The sequence below is a fragment of the Nannobrachium achirus genome (assembly GCF_963921795.1).
Source record: "Nannobrachium achirus genome assembly, chromosome: 23".
In the NCBI taxonomy this organism is placed as follows: Eukaryota; Metazoa; Chordata; class Actinopteri; order Myctophiformes; family Myctophidae; genus Nannobrachium; species Nannobrachium achirus.
Window position 1 is genome coordinate 10,685,140 of NC_137830.1, and position 19,092 is coordinate 10,704,231.

The 19,092-nt window shown below is 43.0% G+C and overlaps 1 protein-coding gene across 1 annotated transcript in view; it reads right to left on the reverse strand.

The window, feature by feature from the left end:
• The window catches only part of LOC308308752 (protein NLRC3-like), a gene marked incomplete at both ends in the record, with an annotated part of 45,751 nt that extends 28,892 nt beyond the window's left edge, over positions 1-16,859 (reverse strand). The window contains 4 exons of the mRNA XM_080754206.1: positions 6,478-6,651; positions 8,006-8,769; positions 8,899-9,841; positions 16,777-16,859. Coding sequence (XP_080610332.1) covers positions 6,478-6,651; positions 8,006-8,769; positions 8,899-9,841; positions 16,777-16,859 — 1,964 coding nt within the window. The remainder of the gene's footprint in view (positions 1-6,477; positions 6,652-8,005; positions 8,770-8,898; positions 9,842-16,776) is intronic.
• Between the last annotated feature and the right edge of the window lie 2,233 nt (positions 16,860-19,092).

The window sequence follows — 19,092 nt, forward strand, 5'->3', positions numbered from 1 at the left end:
ATATTTGAACTGGAGACCCCCCAAAATAACCATATATAATCAGGTTTGAACTGGGGACCCCCACCCTGACAAACTGTAAATTGTAGGAGTTGAGGCATTACATTTGGTTTGACTCAGTTCCAGGTTGCGAGGTGTTGTGAGCTTGTAGATCGGCTATTTTCACAATATTTGCCTTTTTATGTTATCTGACCCCCTGGGGACCCCCTGGGGGTCCCTCTGGTGGTCCCCAGATGGGGGTCCCTCTGGGGGTCCAGAACCACAGGTTGAGAACAAACCATTTTCATGTCAATCTGAGTTTGTGCAAGAGACTCCATTCCTTGTTTGAAAATAGCAGATCTACAAGCTCACAACGTACCGTAATGCGGCACGCTGTGAGCTTGTAGATCTGCTATTTTCAAACAGTCCATTTATACAGAAATGGTTAAAGTGGTTGCACTGATTTTGACGGTATATACATGAATGTTGCTGGGGACCCCCTGGAACCCCCTAGAGGACCCCTGGGGGTCCCCTGACCACACTTTGAGACCCACTGTATTCATGATCTATACCTCTGTACAATAGATTCATGTTTAAATGTGTTTGCCCCCCCCCCCCCCCCCCCCCCCACCACTATGGAAACCAAACCATATTGATTCTGTAACCCCCTCCCCCCACACCTGTTCCTGATAATTACATTATGATACAACCCCCTGTCTGTCTGTCCTCACACCCTGTCTGTCTGTCTGTCTGTCTGTCTGTCTGTCTGTCTGTCTGTCTGTCTGTCTGTCCTCACACAGAGACACAGAGGAGTCAGGACCAAACCCAAAGGCAGCATAGAGAGGTTCACTAAATGTGGTCTGGACGGTGTAAATGTGTCTCAGTGAGTTTGAGGACACTTCATAGAAGGACAGAATCCCACCAGGAGAGTCCAGATACACTGCTACTCTCTTGGAGTCAGAGGGACAATCAGGAAGGAAAGTGTCCTTACTATTGTGTATGACAGTGTATCTGTTACCATGGTTACCATCACTACAGGAGAGTCTCCAGGACATTTTATTGAATCCAAGCCTACATTCATCACCCTTTCCTTTCCTACTGATTCCTCTGTAGGTCACTCCTATATCAACCCCTCCACTCCTCTCTACCTCCCAGTAACAGCGTCCAGTCAGACCCTCTGTACACAGAACCTGGACCTGTCCATCAAACCTGTCTGGATGATCAGGATATGAATGACGCTGTTTCACCCGAGTCGCCTTCCGGTTGTTCTCAGACAGAGAGAGGAATCTGTTTGTTGTGTTTGTGTCCAGTGTGAGACGATGTGAATCTGATGAGAAAACAACACAGTAAACATTAAAAACATCCCTCACTGAGTGACACACACACACACACACACACACACACACACACACACACACACACACACACACACACACACACACACACACACACACACACACACACACACACACACACACACACACACACACACACACACACAGTAATAATCAGAAACAGGTGTGGTGGTGGGGGGGGGGGGGGTTTGTTTACAGAATCAATATGGTTTGGTGGGGGGGGGGGGGGGTGTTACACATTTAGTTGTTTGTTGTACAGATTTATAGATCATGAATACAGTGGTTCTCAGAGTGGGGTCTGGGGTTAGGGTTAGGGTCCTTGAGGGGGTTCCAGGGGGTCCCCAGCAACATTCATGTATATAACACCAAAATAAGTGTAACCACTTTAACCATTTACTGTATATATTTGAAAATAAAAAAGCTCACAACGCGTTGCATCACGATGTGTTGTGAGCTTGTATCTGCTATTTTCAAACAAGGACTCTTGTAAAAATGGAGTCTCTGCCACAAACTCTTTTCAGATGGGGAGTCTGTGACACACACACACGCACACACGCACACACACACGCGCACACACACACACACACACACACACACACACACACACACACACACACACACACACACACACACACACACACACACACACTAACACGTTATCCATATTTTACATGTTGGCTATTTAAATGGCCAACGTGTAAAACATGGATAAAGTGGTTCAAATGAGTGTAATGCTGTATTAAACATTTTGCTGGGGACCCCCTGGAACCCCCTAAGGACCCCTGGGGGTCCCCGGACCACACTTTGAGAACCAATGCTATAAAGAACCATCAACCACTTCAACCCTTCATCGACCGGTGTCTCCCAGGGCTCTATACTTGGTCTGCTCAGTTTCTCCCTCCACACTACAAAATAGCCGATCTACAAGCTAAAAACGTGTCATAGCAGGATGTGTTGTAAGCTTGTAGATCTGCTATTTACGATGAATGTTCACGTATTAAGACATGTCCAACATTGGGACGCAGGGTTTAAATGGTTAATGGTTCAAAGAAGGTTCTTTGAGGAACCATTTGTGCTTGTGAGCTTGTAGATCTGATATTTTTCAGAGCCCTGAGGAACTCCAGTCAGTGACGTGGGTTTAAGTGTTTAACATATAAAATAAATATCATTAAAATAATGTTTTATTCATTAAAATCAGTTCCTGATTGCAGGTCTAATTAACCACTTGAACCCTAGTGAACCTATTCAGTATTCATAATTCTAAAACAGCAGATCTTCAAGCTCACAACATGTTGCAATGCAACAAACACGACAGACAGACATTATGTTGTGAGGTTGTAGATTGGCTATTTTCACTACATTGTGGCGACCCTGCCCATGTGAAGACGGAGACAATGGGGAGGTGGGGTGTTTTGATGGGGGGAGAGGTGCCTAGTTCAGGTTGGCAGTTTAGGTCAGGCAGGGAGGGGTTAACAATGGGGAAAGGTGGTTGGATGATGAAGAAGAGCGCGAAGAGGAAAAAGGAAGTGGAGAGACAGCCTGGACAGATCAGAGCAGCCTCTTTGTTATTTTTCAGCCTCCTCCCAACCCAGTTCTAGCCTGTATTTAAGGGTCCGCCTCAGTGTGCCGACGGGCCGGTATTCTGACACTAAAACTAACCCTAACTCTAACCCCAACCCTAAACTTAACCTCAGTAACCGTGACGAGTAACTAACCTGCCGACGCTAGTCGGAACAGCGGCCCGTCGGGACACTGAGCGGACCCCGTATTGAAAGGGCAATAAAACCTGGTGCTCCGGTTAAAACGTCATCATTGTTTCCTCCTTTTATTTATTAGTCGGTGAGTTAGACTGCAAACGCTACAATATTTAGACAGTTGTGGTTTAATGCATTTATTTTTTGGGGAATACAACAATGCATTGATAAAATATTTAAAAGTGCTGTAGTTGTAATTTGTACTTTTTTATACTTGAGTATTTCCTTGAGTAAATACTTTGTCACCTGGACCACCACTAGAAAAATGTCCAAACATGGAATAAATTCCTTCTCAAGACATTTCCTCACTAATGTGTTTGTAAAGATGTCTAGTAACACATTTCAAAAGGTTGAAACTCCCCTAGGGCAGCGGGAACAGCCACGCCCACTTTTCCTGCTCGTCACAAAGCCTTGTTTTGTGTGAGAATCTATATTTGTGGGAGCGTGTCAAATTAAAAAGTATCTTTATTAGTTTGTTGAATCCTAGGAGACACTGCTCCTCAGGAGTCCAGATCACCTGGAGGTCCTCTGGTTCCTCCACACACACACACACACACACACACACACACACACACACACACACACACACACACACACACACACACACACACACACACACACACACACACACACACACACACACACACACACACACACACACACACACACACACACACACACACACACACACACACACACACACACCTCTATGGATGTGGTCAGCAACACCACACTTCTCAACACTTTTTATCTGCTGGATAAGAGCTAAGCTTGTTGCCACTTCACACAGTGATTGAACTGTGTTTTAAATGGTCTCTCCAGGGGTCTTGAACCCCAGTGTTAGTGTTATTAAACACCTTTAAAATACATTTGTGAAGGTTTTTATAATATCCCCTGAATACAGGGAGGGAGGGGCCAACAGAGTATAAAACAGTGTATAAAATGTCAATGTGACAGACAGAGAGATAGACACACACACACACAGACAGACAGACAGACAGACAGACAGACAGACAGACAGACAGACAGACAGACAGACATATACTCACAGAGTTGAGGTTTAATCCAGTGTTCTCCTGAATGATTCACACTGTAGGAAATAGAACAATAATTAATCAATGTTCTGACTGTCTAACACACTGTCTCCACTACCTAACATAGTTCTGTTCCTTTTGCTATCTCACACACACACGCACGCACGCACGCACGCACGCAGCTCACACTAAAGATCTGTTCTCCTAGAACACGTTTGGCAGTTTTTATTTACAGAGTTCCATACTGACTTTGATAAAATGACAACACTTGAAACTCATTCTAAATGTATTTTTAAATATAATTCATTCATCATTAGTATTATTGATTTACTTTCTTTCTTTTATGCATGTTTTCATGTTTACAGCACAGTATGTCATTTAAGCTCTGATATTCATGTCAGACATACTTTTACATGTCTAGAGTCTTGCTGTGCTGTTATCTCATCCTGGACTGAAAATCATTTTTGTGACATTTTTCAACTCTGGAAAATGACAGGATGAATGAGGACTAGTTCATCATCGTGTGGGCTCACATAATAAAAAAAGATGGAATTCTGAGGATTGTTGTGGTGGTCTTGTACATCTAAAGAAGGGATGGAAGGATGAGGATGGTTGTGGAGGTCTTGTACATTGGACGTTATGGGTGAAGCCCCCTCCCACCTGGCCAGCCAGTCAACATTGTAAGGGAAACACTGCACTAACCAACATGGACACAGTCCAAGTCTACTCACTTCAGAGTCTCCAGTGCAGCAGAGAGCTTCTTCAGACCAGAGCCTCCTAAGTGGCTGAAGTTCAAGTCCAGCTGTTTCAGATGGGAGGGGTTGAAGGTCAGAGCTGAAGCCAGAGAAGAACAGCCTTCATCTGTGAGCCCACAGCCTGACAACCTGCAGAGAAATCCATATTTAACAAAGTGCTGTTGATGTTCAAGTAGAGATCCACACAGAGAGAAAACACACTATTTATTTACCTCAGGATCTGCAGTCTACACTCTTCACTCTTCAGTAGAGCAGAGAGTTGGTCCAGTTGTGATTCCTGCAGGCAGTTGAAACTGATGTCCAATTCTTTCAAATGGGAAAGATTAGATCTGAGAGCTGAGACCAGGATGTCAAATCCTGTCTGTGTGATGTTACAGCCAGCAAGTCTGTAATTAAAGATTACATATCTGGATTGATTATCAGAGTTTTGGAGGAGGGACCAAAGGGATGGAAAGAACAGGCAGGCAGGAATAATGTGAAGTAAATCATGGTAATCTTCCAACATGAAGCTAACTGACAGGAAACAGGAAGCAGCAAGTTAACAACAGATGATCCAGCAAACTGACCGAGAGAGGACAGAAAGACAGAGAGACAGACAGACAGACAGACAGACAGACAGACAGACAGACAGACAGACAGACAGACAGACAGACAGACAGACAGACAGACAGACAGACAGACAGCAGGGTAGTTGCCAGGTATACAGTAGTAGATAGTAATCACATAGTTATTAATTAGTAACTCCCTATACAGTGGCATAGACCAGTCATCCCTCAGAAGATTACAACTTGTCCAGAACGCCGCTGCTCGCCTGCTGACTGTAACTAAAAAACGTGAACACATAACCCCGGTCTTAGCCTCACTTCATTGGCTCCCAGTAAGATTCCGCATAGACTTCAAAATCCTCCTCTTCACATTTAAATCCATAAACGGTCTGGCCCCCAAATACCTCTCAGAGCTCCTGAAACCCTATGCCCCCACCAGAGTCCTGAGATCTGCTGATAAGCAACTACTGGTTGAGCTGATTCCCAAAAAAACTACCAGAGGGGCCCGCGCTTTCGCGGCTGCAGCCCCCAGGTTATGGAACAACCTGCCCCTTTCGATTAGGTCTGCTCCATCTATAACTGTTTTTAAATCTCAGGTTAAAATCTCGACTATTTTCTCTAGCTTTTAATCTCACCTGAGGTCTTTTATATGTTTTGCTTTTACAACGCATATACCTGTATGTGTGTTGTGTGTTCTTGTTGACACCTGTTATATGTACTGTATATGCTCATGCTTTTATTGTTTGCTCTTTCTCTGTACAGCACTTTGGTCAATTTCGGTTGTTTTAAATGTGCTTTATAAATAAAGTTTGATTTGATTTGATTTGATTTAGTATATATAAACCAGTAAGACGCCTAAGGGTGAAAAAGCGACCTCGCCCTAAAGTCGTGCAGGACGTAATTTGCACAGGACGTAATTAATTTGTGAGCTTATAGATCAGCCATTTTCACTATATTTAGACAGTTCTGTTTTAATACATTTATTTTGGGGGAAATGTTCACAGCCACGTTCACTTTTCTCTAAATAATGCCAAATAATGTTGGTTAATTAATCTGACCTCAGTATCTCCAGTTCACAATGTGGACTCTTTAATCCAGCAGAGATGAGTTCCATGAATGAATCCTTCACGTCGTTATAACTGAGATCCAATTCTCTTAGATGTGAAGGATTAGAGCTGAGAGCTGAAGCCACGATTTCATAATCTGGCTTTTCGAGTCGACAGCCAACAAGTCTGTAAATGTAGAATATGTAAAAACAGAGAAAAGACACAAGTTAGATCAAGTACATGTTATAGGAAAAAAAAACATGCTCCCAAAAAATCATGAAAATAAATCAGTCAACCCACAACCCAATCACATGGGGAGGGTTGTATACTCAGCAGCGCCAAAAGCATTTCCACAGTAGTTTGTGTGCGTCTTTAATGATTATTTTATGTTCATAGGAGTTTTGTCATTCTAGGGTCAAGACCACTTGACCTTTGGTGTTGTCAATGTTTTGAGGGCACAAAGGTCAAATGCCAGGACAGGAAGGTCATCAAATAAAACAATGATTTAAAGTCCACAGAAATAATTAATTTAACTCTTATTGCTATTAACGAGTATACTTAATTAGGTGAATTGATGCGCGCGCAAACACACACACACACGCACGCGCGCGCACACACACACACACACACACACACACACACACACACACACACACACACACACACACACACACACACACACACACACACACACACACACACACACACACACACACACACACACACACACACACAGGGACGTGCTGTCCATTGGGAAAAGCGGGACAACTCCTGAACGGCCGGTTCATTCCCGGCCGGTCCAGGCCGGCCATTAGGAAAAAAATTATAACATTTCTGTCTTTTTTCCATTTGGGGGGCTGGGTGGCCAACAAAGTAAATCGTCACTGTCGGGCAGAAACCTCGTACCTCCAAGTTTCAAATTTGTAAATTTCTTCGCAAAGCAAAGCCCTCCTTCATCATACAAGGCTGTCTCACAAAAGTAGTGAAAACAGTGGATCTACAAGCACACAACGAGGCGTTGTGTGCTTGTAGATCGGCTGTTTTCACTCGTTTAAATCATTTTTTAAATGATAAATACACAACAAACGGTTTTTGACATACAAGGTTTGCACCCGACAACGACGAAATATAACTCATGTAATTGGCCCACTGGCTTGTCACTTTGTCACAAATCTTTGAGTAGCAGCAGCGCTATAGAGAGAGAGAGATCTCTCTCTATAGCGCAATGAGGGCCTCTCCAACTCTTTTTCCCGGGCTGAATCAGGGGCCCAGCATGTCCCTGCACACACACACACACACACACACACACACACACACACACACACACACACACACACACACACACACACACACACACACACACACACACACACACACACACACACACACACACACACACACACACGTTAGTGTCTTATTGGCCAAGGATCTATCCTTTATTTGCACAATACCACCAGACCGGATTATTATTGGATATTTTAAATTAACCATAATTTATTGATTCTCTTCTAATAGGTTTTCTCTTCACATGACTACTAACCGAGCCTTTCTGGTGTTCCTCACAGCTGGGACCAGTCTGGATTTCCCCCAGTCTGTTGCTATTATGTATTTGTGCAGGTCCAACTCATCCAGAACCTCCTCTGACGTCAGCAGCATGTGGGCCAGAGCTGAACACTGGCTCTCAGACAGTATTGTCTTTGATCCGTCCCCTGACTCCAGGTACTGTTGGATCTCCTGATGCAGCGAGTGGTCGTTCATCTCCATCAAACAGTGCAGGATGTTGATACATCTGTCAGGAGAGTACCTTTGATCATCCATCTTCTTCAGGTTGTCAATGACTCTCTGGATGATCTCTGGACTGTGGTCTGTCTGATCTAGAAGGCCTCCCAATAGACTCTGGTTGGACTGCAGTGAGAGGCCATGAAGGAAGCGGACAAAGAGGTCCAGGTGGCCATTCTTACTCTTCGAGGACTTTTCAAAAGCTCTCTTCAGGAAGTCATCCAAGGAACTGACCTCAACTCCCAGGAATGTCTTCAGTACCTTCACATTCCTCTGTGTGTAACAGTGGAACAGGTAGACTGCAGCCAGAAACTCCTGGATGCTAAGATGAACAAAGCTGTAGACCTTTCTCTCAGATTGAACAGTGTCTTCTTTGAAGATCTCTGTGCACACTCCTGAGTGCAGTGAGGCGTCTTTCACACAAAGACCACACTCTTCCAGATCTTCTTGGTAGAACATGATGCTACCTTTGTCCAGATGTTCAAATGCCAGCCTGCCCAGCTTCAGAAGAACCTCCTTGTCAGTCTTGGACATTGGAAGATTGCTAGATGTTGCACTCACTCCCAGCAGTCTTTGTGTCGTGGTCTTCAACCAGGTCAACCAGGAATTTTCTCTTGGTTTTTGACTCATGGCCCTGTCACCATCACCCTTTACTGAGCTTGAATGCTGTTGATTCACCTCATCCGTCTCATACTTCAGATTCTTCCTCTTTGTCTGAACCCACAGGAAGCTGCTGTACATTGCAGTCTGGGTGTTGGGCAGCTTTTCGGTCTCGTCTGTCTTCAACATGTCCTCGAGAACGGTAGCAGTGATCCAACAGAAGACTGGGATGTGACACATGATGTGGAGGCTCTTTGATGTCTTCATGTGTGAGATGATTTTGTTGGCCAGCTTCTCATCACTGAATCTCTTCCTGAAGAACTCTTCCTTCTGGGGGTCTGTGAAGCCTCGTACTTCTGTCACCAAGTCAACATATGCAGGAGGGATCTGATTGGCTGCTGCAGGTCTGGTAGTTATCCAGAGGAGGGCTGAGGGGAGCAGATTTCCCTTGATGAGGTTTGTCAACAGCAAGTCCACTGATGATGTCACTGTGGCATCAGAAACGATGTCATTGTTGTGGAAGACATCAGAATTAATATCAATGTTCTCGAATTTCAGTGAAAACCTGCTTTCATCCAGACCATCAAAGATGAAGCCAACCTTCCAGACAGCGAGCTGCTCTGCTGTGACCTCCTTTAATTCTGGGTGGAAACGATGAATCAGTGAGAGAAGACTGTGCTGCTCGTCTCTGACCAGGTTCAGCTCCCGGAATGAGAAGGGAACCAGGAGAATGACATCTTGATTTTCCAAACCCCTTGCCCAGTCCAGAGTGAACTTACGCACAGAGAAGGTTTTTCCAATGCCAGCGATGCCCTTGGTCAGAACTCTTCTGTTGGGTTTATCTCTGCCAAGGAGGAGGGGTTTAAAGATGTCAGAGCATTTGATTGGTTGGTCATGGAGGGTCTTCTTGGAAGCTGTCTCTAGCTGCCAGACCTCATGTTGGTTATTAACCCCTTCACTCTCTCCCGCTGAGATGTAGAGCTCTGTGTAGATGCTGCTGAGGGAGGGCACTTCAGTGACATATGTCACACGATCAAGACGGTTCAAACCGACCTTATAAACCTTTAAATACTCCAGCGGACTGACACCTGCTATGAGAAGAGAATGAGGACATGCTTATTATGTTAAAATTAATTTATAACTTTACATCGAATATACAATTAAAACCATTAAAACTATTTCTTATACCCGCCAAAGAATCTACAATTCGTAAAGAAATAGGGGGAAAAAAGCGAAATATATATATATATATATTTATATATATATATATATATATATATATATATATATATATATATATATATATATATATATCGTATATGTTAATCATCAGCATTTGGACATTGATTTAGGAACACAATGTGGACATTTAGTCTGATGATATTTTCTGCTATTTAAAGATTTCAGTATTCAATATGAAATGATAATTAGTGTAAAATGTGTCCAGTCTTACTTTGTTCACTTGTGGTTTGTCTGGATGTCTTCTGTTCAGGTGTGGTTCTGAGTCTCTCTCTGTGGAGAAGAACACAATATAATAGATAATAGATAGTTTAGTAACTTATTATTTCATTAACCACTTAAAACCTATGTACTTTGTCCTTCAATGAATAGCGCCGATACAAGCTCATGTGTTGTGAGCTTGTAGATCTGCTCTTTATTTCCATTCCAACATCAAACAAGAAGCAGAGTGTGCGAAGTGCCTTACAGACCAGGCCTTACAGACAAGGTGAATGGAGGACATTGGAGGTAGTGGTCTCACTCTACTGGATGTAAATAAAAATGTTACTGGGTGTGAGATCTGATTTATTTAACCACATCTGGGTGAACATTCAGACAAAATAGCAAATCTACAAGCTCATGACATGTAGATGTAGCAGTAAGAATATGTGGAGAATAACCTTTTCCCTAGATTTCATAGATAACTTCATAGAGTTGTTTGACATACATTATCATGTTTATTAATATGTTGGATTCATATTAATGTTTTCAGACATGAACCTTTTTACGGTCATTGGCTCTGCTCTTTTTCCCTTTCACACCTACTCTCAGAAAATAGCAGATCTACAAGCTCATGACATGTAGATGTAGCAGGGACCTCCCACTGTATATTGTAAGAATATGTGGAGAATAACCTTTTCCCTAGATTTCATAGATAGCTTCATAGAGTTGTTTGACATACATTATCATGTTTATTAATATGTTGGATTCATGTTAATGTTTTCAGACAGTGAACCTTTTTACTGTCATTGGCTCTGCTTTTTTTCCCTCTCACACCTACTCTCAGAAAATAGTAGATCTTCAAGCTCACGTTCCTCATCACACAAATAATTGGCGGACCCCTGTAGTAACTCTGAGGACCCCCTAGCGGTCCCGGACCCCCTGTTGAAGACCTCTGCTCTAAATACTTCATTGACCAGGATTCCTAGCTATACATGGTCACCTCCATTTCCCCTCTAAAAGGCCAAATACATATCATTTAGGGGGTCCTCACCAAGTACATATCATTTAGGGGGTCCTCACCAAGTACATATCATTTAGGGGGTCCTCACCAAATAGATATCATTTAGGGGGTCCTCACCAAGTACATATCATTTAGGGGGTCCTCACCAAATAGATATCATTTAGGGGGTCCAAAAGGCCAAATACATATCATATAGGGCAGGGCCGGATGTAAGCTCTAGTAGTAGGTGGGGCGAGAGGAAATGCCAGGGGGGCAACCTTTTTAGGGGGTCATAACGCCAGAAATGCATAAAAACCTATGCATTTTGGCACACTTATACCAATGACACACCATGCTGTGTACAGTACAAGTCACAGAACTTAAGAAATAAAATACACAAAAAAGTAAAAAAAAAAAAAAAAAAGGTTAAAGAAATGATAAATAATGTGATAGACAAAAGACAGACATGTTACTGGTTTGATAGCTATATAAACTCATGTGATTGACAAAGATGAATGCAAATGATACTATAAACTGATATAGATATAGATTGATACACTGAGATGGCATTAGATGGATGATAGATATGATACTGGATGGATAGATTGATACACTGATATGACACTAGATAGATAGATAGCCCTGAAAAACCACTTACAGACAGCAGCCGTTCGCAACTGGTAAAAAAAAAATGAACCTAGCCCAACCCTACCCTCCCCTGCCCCTTCTTTATACTGTTTGTTTAGAATTACTGTTTTCTTTTTTGTTTTTCTTTACATATCTACTGCATAGTACTGTGTTCTATTTGTCTGTCATTCAATGTTATATGAGATACTTCAATGGTTTCCAGTGGAAATAAGCTTAGTCTTTTCATGGATCTCCTTTTAGTAGACCTTGTACCAGTGAACTGTACCGTCATGAAACTGTACCTTTTCCTATGCAAACTTCTAATAAAGTCTTCAATCAATCAACAGACAGACAGACAGACAGACAGACAGACAGACAGACAGACAGATATGACACTAGACAGACAATGACATTGTCATTATTTCCTCCAAATTTGCGACAAGGAAAACAAAAGCACGCATCTAGCTTCACTGAATATTCCAGCCATGGTCTTCCACGGTACCAGCCCGGGCTGAATGCGCGTGCTGTCTTGCCAAAATGACGTTTTGGAAACACAAGATTAGCGGGCTGTGATGGTGCTGTTGTGCTTAAGCCAGTGCTGTTAGCAGCGGCCACTGCTGCGTTGTGTACGGCGAAGCTTTCAGGCTGTGTTGCGGTGGTTGTGGAACTCAATGGATCGGGTCGAGGAGCAGCAGGTCTCCCTGCGTGCTGCTATCGGCGGCCGCTGCTGCGTTGCGAACGGCGACGCTTTCAGCTTGTGTTGCCGTGCTTGTGGAACTCAATTGGGGGTTAGGGTTTGGGTCGGGTCGAGGAGCAGCAGCTCTACCTCCTGCTCCCTGTGTGCTGTTATCGGCGGCCGCTGCTGCGTTGCGAACGGTGACGCTTTCAGTTTGTTGCCGTGCTTGTGGAACTCAATTGGGGGTTAGGGTTTGGGTCGGGTTGAGGAGCAGCTGTACCCCGAGTCGACGACGGCTCGGAGCCTGCCTCTGGACTGACTGGAGCCGTAGCAGCAGTGCTACTCGCGTCGCGAGGTTTAGAAACCAGAAATCGACGCATATTGACCGAAAGAGCCAGAGAAAGAGAACAGAAGTTAAAGTGAAACAAGCTGCAAGCACAACTCAAAAAACAAACTGTTCCTTCTCTCGATTAGTTCCTTAATGCGCTGGACAAAACTGAAGTTAGTTGGCAACCAGAAGTGGTGCGTGTACTTGTCTGTCGAGACGAGACTGACTGCTGTTCCCTCCTACGCATTCAACGCATATCGGGGGCGGAGCTGCTGGCCTGGCTGGTACATTATTATTTGTTTTACTTATTTTGAGGTGCAGAGAGGGAGAGAGATGGCATTGGCGATCGGAGTTTTTAAAATGTATATATAATGAAATGGTGTTGGTTTTGGTGGTGCGACAGCTGTAGCATAATATATATTAAAAAAAAATATATATAGGCTATATATATTTTATTTTTTCATGCCATCTTGTTTGGTGGGGCAGACAGGGCATTTAGGGGGGCAATGCCCCCCCTTGCCTATGGGGAGATCCGGCCTTATATAGGGCATACATGGTCAACTGGCAGCCCGGGGGCCACATGCGGCCCCCACCTTCACTTAATGCGGCCCACAGATTAATATCGGAATACTGATATATTGTTTTCAGCTGTTACAATTCCAAACATGCAAACATGACCCACTTTAATTACTTCAGTTAACAAAAGAACATCAGGGCTGCCAACTTTCAGGAAAACCTAAGAGTGAGATTTTTCTTTTTTTGCGAGGGGGGGGGGGGGGGGGGGGGGGGCTTTGGTGCCGCAAAAGAAATATAAAAAAAAATGATAAATAGGCCTATATGTTCAACAAATATTACAATAATTTAGGTTATTATTATAATTTTATCGACCCTTGGAGTCACTATTACACCAACCAGGTACAGTATTTTGCACTGGGTGGGTGTTATTTGATTCTCCAAATCTAACCCTCAATAATGAATATGTAATTTTGAGGCAGAAACGTAGTTAATAGCCTATAGCCTACTGTGGATCATTTTGGTGGGGGGTCTGGGGGTCCTCCCCCAGAAAAAAATTAAAAGAGCAGATGTTATTTCCTGTATTCCGTTGCATTTTACAGGGAGTTTGATACTTTTATCCGGCTTTATAGGATGAGAAAATTATGGATAAATGTTTACATTAAGATGCAAGTAACACGTCTTTTGCTTGAAGATCTGTTCTTTTTGCACACGCATTCATCCAAACCAAAAGTCCCTCATTTAAACTGCCTGCTAGTAAGCAATGGGCATTTTGGACGTGTTGAATGAATGTTGTAGTAGATCCTCCTGTCGCCTGTCGATCTTACTGTAGAGAATGATGTGTGCAGGAACGTGCACGCAGCGTTCCTCACACCAGACGCTCACGCACACACAGCGACGCTTACTTCAGAATCAGATACAGTATTTTTAAGCCCTTTAATTGCTCAAATCGCGGCCGAAGTGGAAGTCTCAGTGACACTTGAGTTGACGCAGTTTTCCACTTTGTGACGGCTGATATGACGGCGTGAGAAATACGTTGTGTGGCGTGAGAGCGTGAGAAGAGGGTCATTTGCGTGAGTCTCACGCTCATTGCGTGAGGGTTGGCAGCTCTGAGAACATATAAATGCTTTTGAAGTTAAATAACAAATTTACTTTTCAGGATTAAAAAAATGAAAAAAAAAATAGCAGATCTACAAGCTCATAAAGCGCCGCACTGCAAAGCGTTTTGAGCTTGTAGATCAGCTAATTTTGTTAATTTTCACTGTATATGCATTGTGGCCCTCTGGACTGAGTGTGGGAATATAGTGGCCCTCTCCATCATCAAAGTTGCCCAACCCTGATTTTTAGGGGGTCCAAAAGGCCAAATACATCTAATTTAGAGGGTCCAAAAGGCCAGATACATATCATTTAGGGGGTCCAAAAGGACAAATACATATCATTTAGGGGTCCTCGCCAATTCAATTTTATTAAAGTGCCAAATCACAACAAGTTGTCTCAATAGAGCAGAGAGCCCATCTTGTCCCATCCTGACCAAGCAGTGGCAAAGCTCTTATAAGAGAGAGATGCTGTTCATTGACATACTGTGTGTGTGGAGGTCCAGGTTCATTACTGAAGTCAATCAGTCCTCGTTTAGACCAGTCACTCTTCATGGACAGAAGGCTGGGTGTTGGAGACTCTGCTCTGGGGTGAACACTTCTGGAATGAGAGAAAGAATCCTCAATTATCATGTGAATGAAGAAGTCAGTTTATTGAAGCAATGTGAGCTCCTAACAAAACAAAACTTCCTAACTCCACACTTTCTGCCAAACCAGCCAACTCCACCCGATTGGCCCTCTCTTTTTTCATAAATATGTGCTATTGAACACCCTTTACGTCTGTGTGTTGGTTATAATAATATTCAACCAATGAAAAGTAGTAAAAAGCCCTTTGGTCAAAACCTCCTAACTCCACTTGAGCTAATCTTCCCAAAAATGAAAATTTTAGGAGGTTTCGGCCCGACAGCAGAGATATACTGTAAGAGGATCCACATACTGTGTGTGTAGAGGTCGATGCGTTTTGAGCTTGTAAATCAGCTATTTTTTCTATTTTTGAATTGGAATCCTGAATTATTTTTAGCTATTTTTAATTGGAATCCTTTTATAAAATATGGAAGGATGTTGTCACTCTAAAATATTAAGAGCCAGACCACAATGTCTGTTCAGTAGAGTTTGATATCAACTAAATTAAGTGTTGTTTTCTGTGTGTTTTAGGCCCCATTTACACTGGCAGTCAAATCCAGCCTGAATCTGTGTCCAGACCTGCCAACCCTGGCAAATTTTTTTGAGTACTCATGCGCGGGCACGAAGTGCCCGCGCGGCGCCCGCAGCGCCCGCGCAGCGCCCGCGTTGCAATTTTTGTTGTTTTCCCGCACAAAACAGCGTATATTTTGGGGGGTTCCATGCACCTTTTTGGGTGGGACCTTTACAGTTATGTTAACAAAATTTCACACCAGAAATGTAGCACATTGCATGTCTTGACTTACACTAATAGGAGGAGGCAAGATGTTAGAACAACCTTTTAAATAAAAATGCCATTTGGTCAGGAGAAAAAGTAGGCTAGTATTACCAGGCAATACAGTAATGTTGCTTTGGCAATATTGTTGACAAATCTTTAATAAAATATACTAACTGCACTTGCTCAGAGTTAGTTAACAATAGACTAGCAAAACAGTCTCACCAGTGACTTAATGAATGAACATACATCAACATAATCATGTTATTCAAATAGCAAAATAGCTTTACATTGTCAGGTAGGCTATTTACCTTTAAATATTTACCTGTGTCTTTGTTAAACATTGTTCATTGAGCAGCCTAAATAAAACCACCTTTCTATGCATGATTTGCATTAAGTTGAAAGTATTCAACTCATGTAGGTTTCTATTCCATCCATTAATTGATATATAGGCCTACATTGTGTATAGATCACATACAGCCTAGTCTGTATATTCATTCATATAGGCTGTAGGCTACTCATTGTTGATACTGATAGACCATTAATGTCATTCATATATTCACAGGTGATAAATGTGTTCACTGTTAATGTTTTTGACAATACACATAGGCCTAATTCATTCATTCATTCATACTCGATGGGTCACACGTTTTGACATTTTCCGACTGGTTGCTCGCTGCAAAACCGTCGTATGACGAAGTATAACTCCAGGCGGACCGGAGCAGCTCGTTGTTTCGTTTCACCAGCGTCGCCAGATAGGGTTAGGTTAGGCATAGTACAAGATTTCACCAATTCTCACCATCGTGGCTGCTATGACATGTGAATTCACCTCAGAGGAGGGTTTTAAAAGTTTATTACCTGTTAGACTCGTTGGCAGCACTACAGGGCGAACAGTCGCTGTGCATCGACTCGCGCAACACCACGGCCCTTCTCCGTATCATCTTCTTTATACATTAATCTGATTAATATCGCCGTTATGTATCCGATCGATAACTCGTCTGCGTCGCTGTGAGATGCGTGCATGCTGAACTAAACCAAAACCTTCTTCTATAACTCTATTACCAAAACAAACAGTCCGCCAATCATTCTTCTTCTGTCGATAAAACGAGCATCGCTTCCGTTCTAGTGCTCCCCAGCGCCATGCGCCCCATTCACACACCATTCATGTGGTGCCTGGGAGGAACTACACGGCATGGAGCAAAAATGTTTGCCTCACTTTACCATCACCCGATAATGCGTAGCCGTTAGAGGAGTTTGCGTACCTGCGTACAGAGACTAAAAATGCGTGCTTACTACGCAAAATGCGTATGGGTTGGCAGGTCTGTGTGTCACATCCAGATTGGAATCTGATTTGTTTAAATGAGTCTAAATGCAGACAGGTCACATGGAAGCAGTAACCTGATCTAACGAGCCAAGTCGCATATCAAACTGTCCAAAACGTCACTTGCAGCGCGACCCGAAAGTTACGGACGTCATTACAGAGCACGAGAATTGTATGTTGATTTACGAGAGTGCAAGGGTTGTAATCAAAGTAAAACAATAGTTCAGCATACTTTTTACGCTACGGAAGAAATGGCGAGCAGCATTCAGTGGACTAGCACTTTGTAGTAGGCCTACATGAGAAATGTACAGGAACAATCAAGGCAATGTATGAAGACATTTCACGGCATGGCAGTTAATGGTTTAACAAGGTCCTATCTGCAATGTCAGAGGAAAGTTAAGAATTTGAAGAACACATAAAGAGAGAAAAAGTCATGACGCCTACGTCGTTACCACGTTAACCAAAGCAGATATGTCAACACAGGGCAGCTTTGGGTTGACGAAGTTGTTAAAATCAGCCTGAACACACAGATCAGATCTGGACTCTTGCAAATGCAGTGTGAACAGTCAGGCCAAAAGATCGGATTTGAGAAAGAAATCAGGGGGGCGCGACACGGCTGTGGTTCCAAGAGATGGGTCAAATGCGAAGAACAAACGAGAAAACAAGCCACATTCAACTGCCTTTAACTCTGCAGTGGATTATCGCATCCGGACCATTTTTTCACCCCGATTCTAGGAGACCCTAGAATCCCTAGAAACACCCTGTGCATCTTTTGGTCTCACTGTGAGGAACCCTGATGCAAGTCTAAGACAACCTTAGAATAAGTGAATCAAAGATCATCTGTGAGCAGATACAAGACATTCTGTGTCTTTTCACTTGAAGATCAATTATCTTACTGTGTGTGTGGAAGTCCAAGTTCACTGAAGTCAGGAGGATTTTCTCTAGACCGGTCACTCATACAGCTGTCTGTTGGAGACTCTGGTCTATGGTGAAGACTTCTGGAATTAGAAAAATAGACCTAAAACGTCACTTCATTCACAAACTGTACACATAGTGATTTATATTCTAATCCAGTGGTTCTCAACCTTTTTACACCAAGTACCACCTCAGAAATATCTGTCTCTCCAAGTACCACCATGATAATAAATTGATGATCGGGTCATCGGCCAGATTTAGCTACTATACGTCTGTAAACTTTGTGTGCAAACTGCTGGCATAGTTGTCTATACTATAGACCTTTTTCCAGAGCGCTGATGTGTAGCTTCGAGCCGCACACACACATACTGTAGGTGCCATTTGCCACCACGGTTATGGTTGCCACTGTGAGAAATCGGTCTATACTGCAGCTGCAACAGTGCTGCAGATTCTCAGTCACTCTGTCTAATCAGCAGACTGCACAACTGATGATATTTCGAGTGTGATTAATCCATTCTCAAATCTTCTATTAACGGCTAGGTGTGATGTCATGCTCATTTACAGCACGGCTATAGAGAGCCTATTTCAACCAATTCTTCGGTCAGAAGAACTACAATATTCCACTCCATTTGTGTGTTTTTTTTTTTAGAGATACTACTCTGCGTACCACCAGAGGCAAGCTCAAGTATCACCAGTGGTACATGTACCACAGGTTGAGAACCACTGATCTAATCTATAGTAATTTATAATCTATAAGGATTGGAGAGAGAGGACACGTGAGGCTCTATTTTGATTGTCTTAAGTACCAGCTCTTATGACTTAAATGAAGACCTGGAGGCGTGGCAAATGCTGTTTGGCCACTCCAACCAAACAACATTTGCCACGCCTCCAGGTTAAGGCATAAGAAATACTTAAGACAATCAAAATAGAGCCCATTG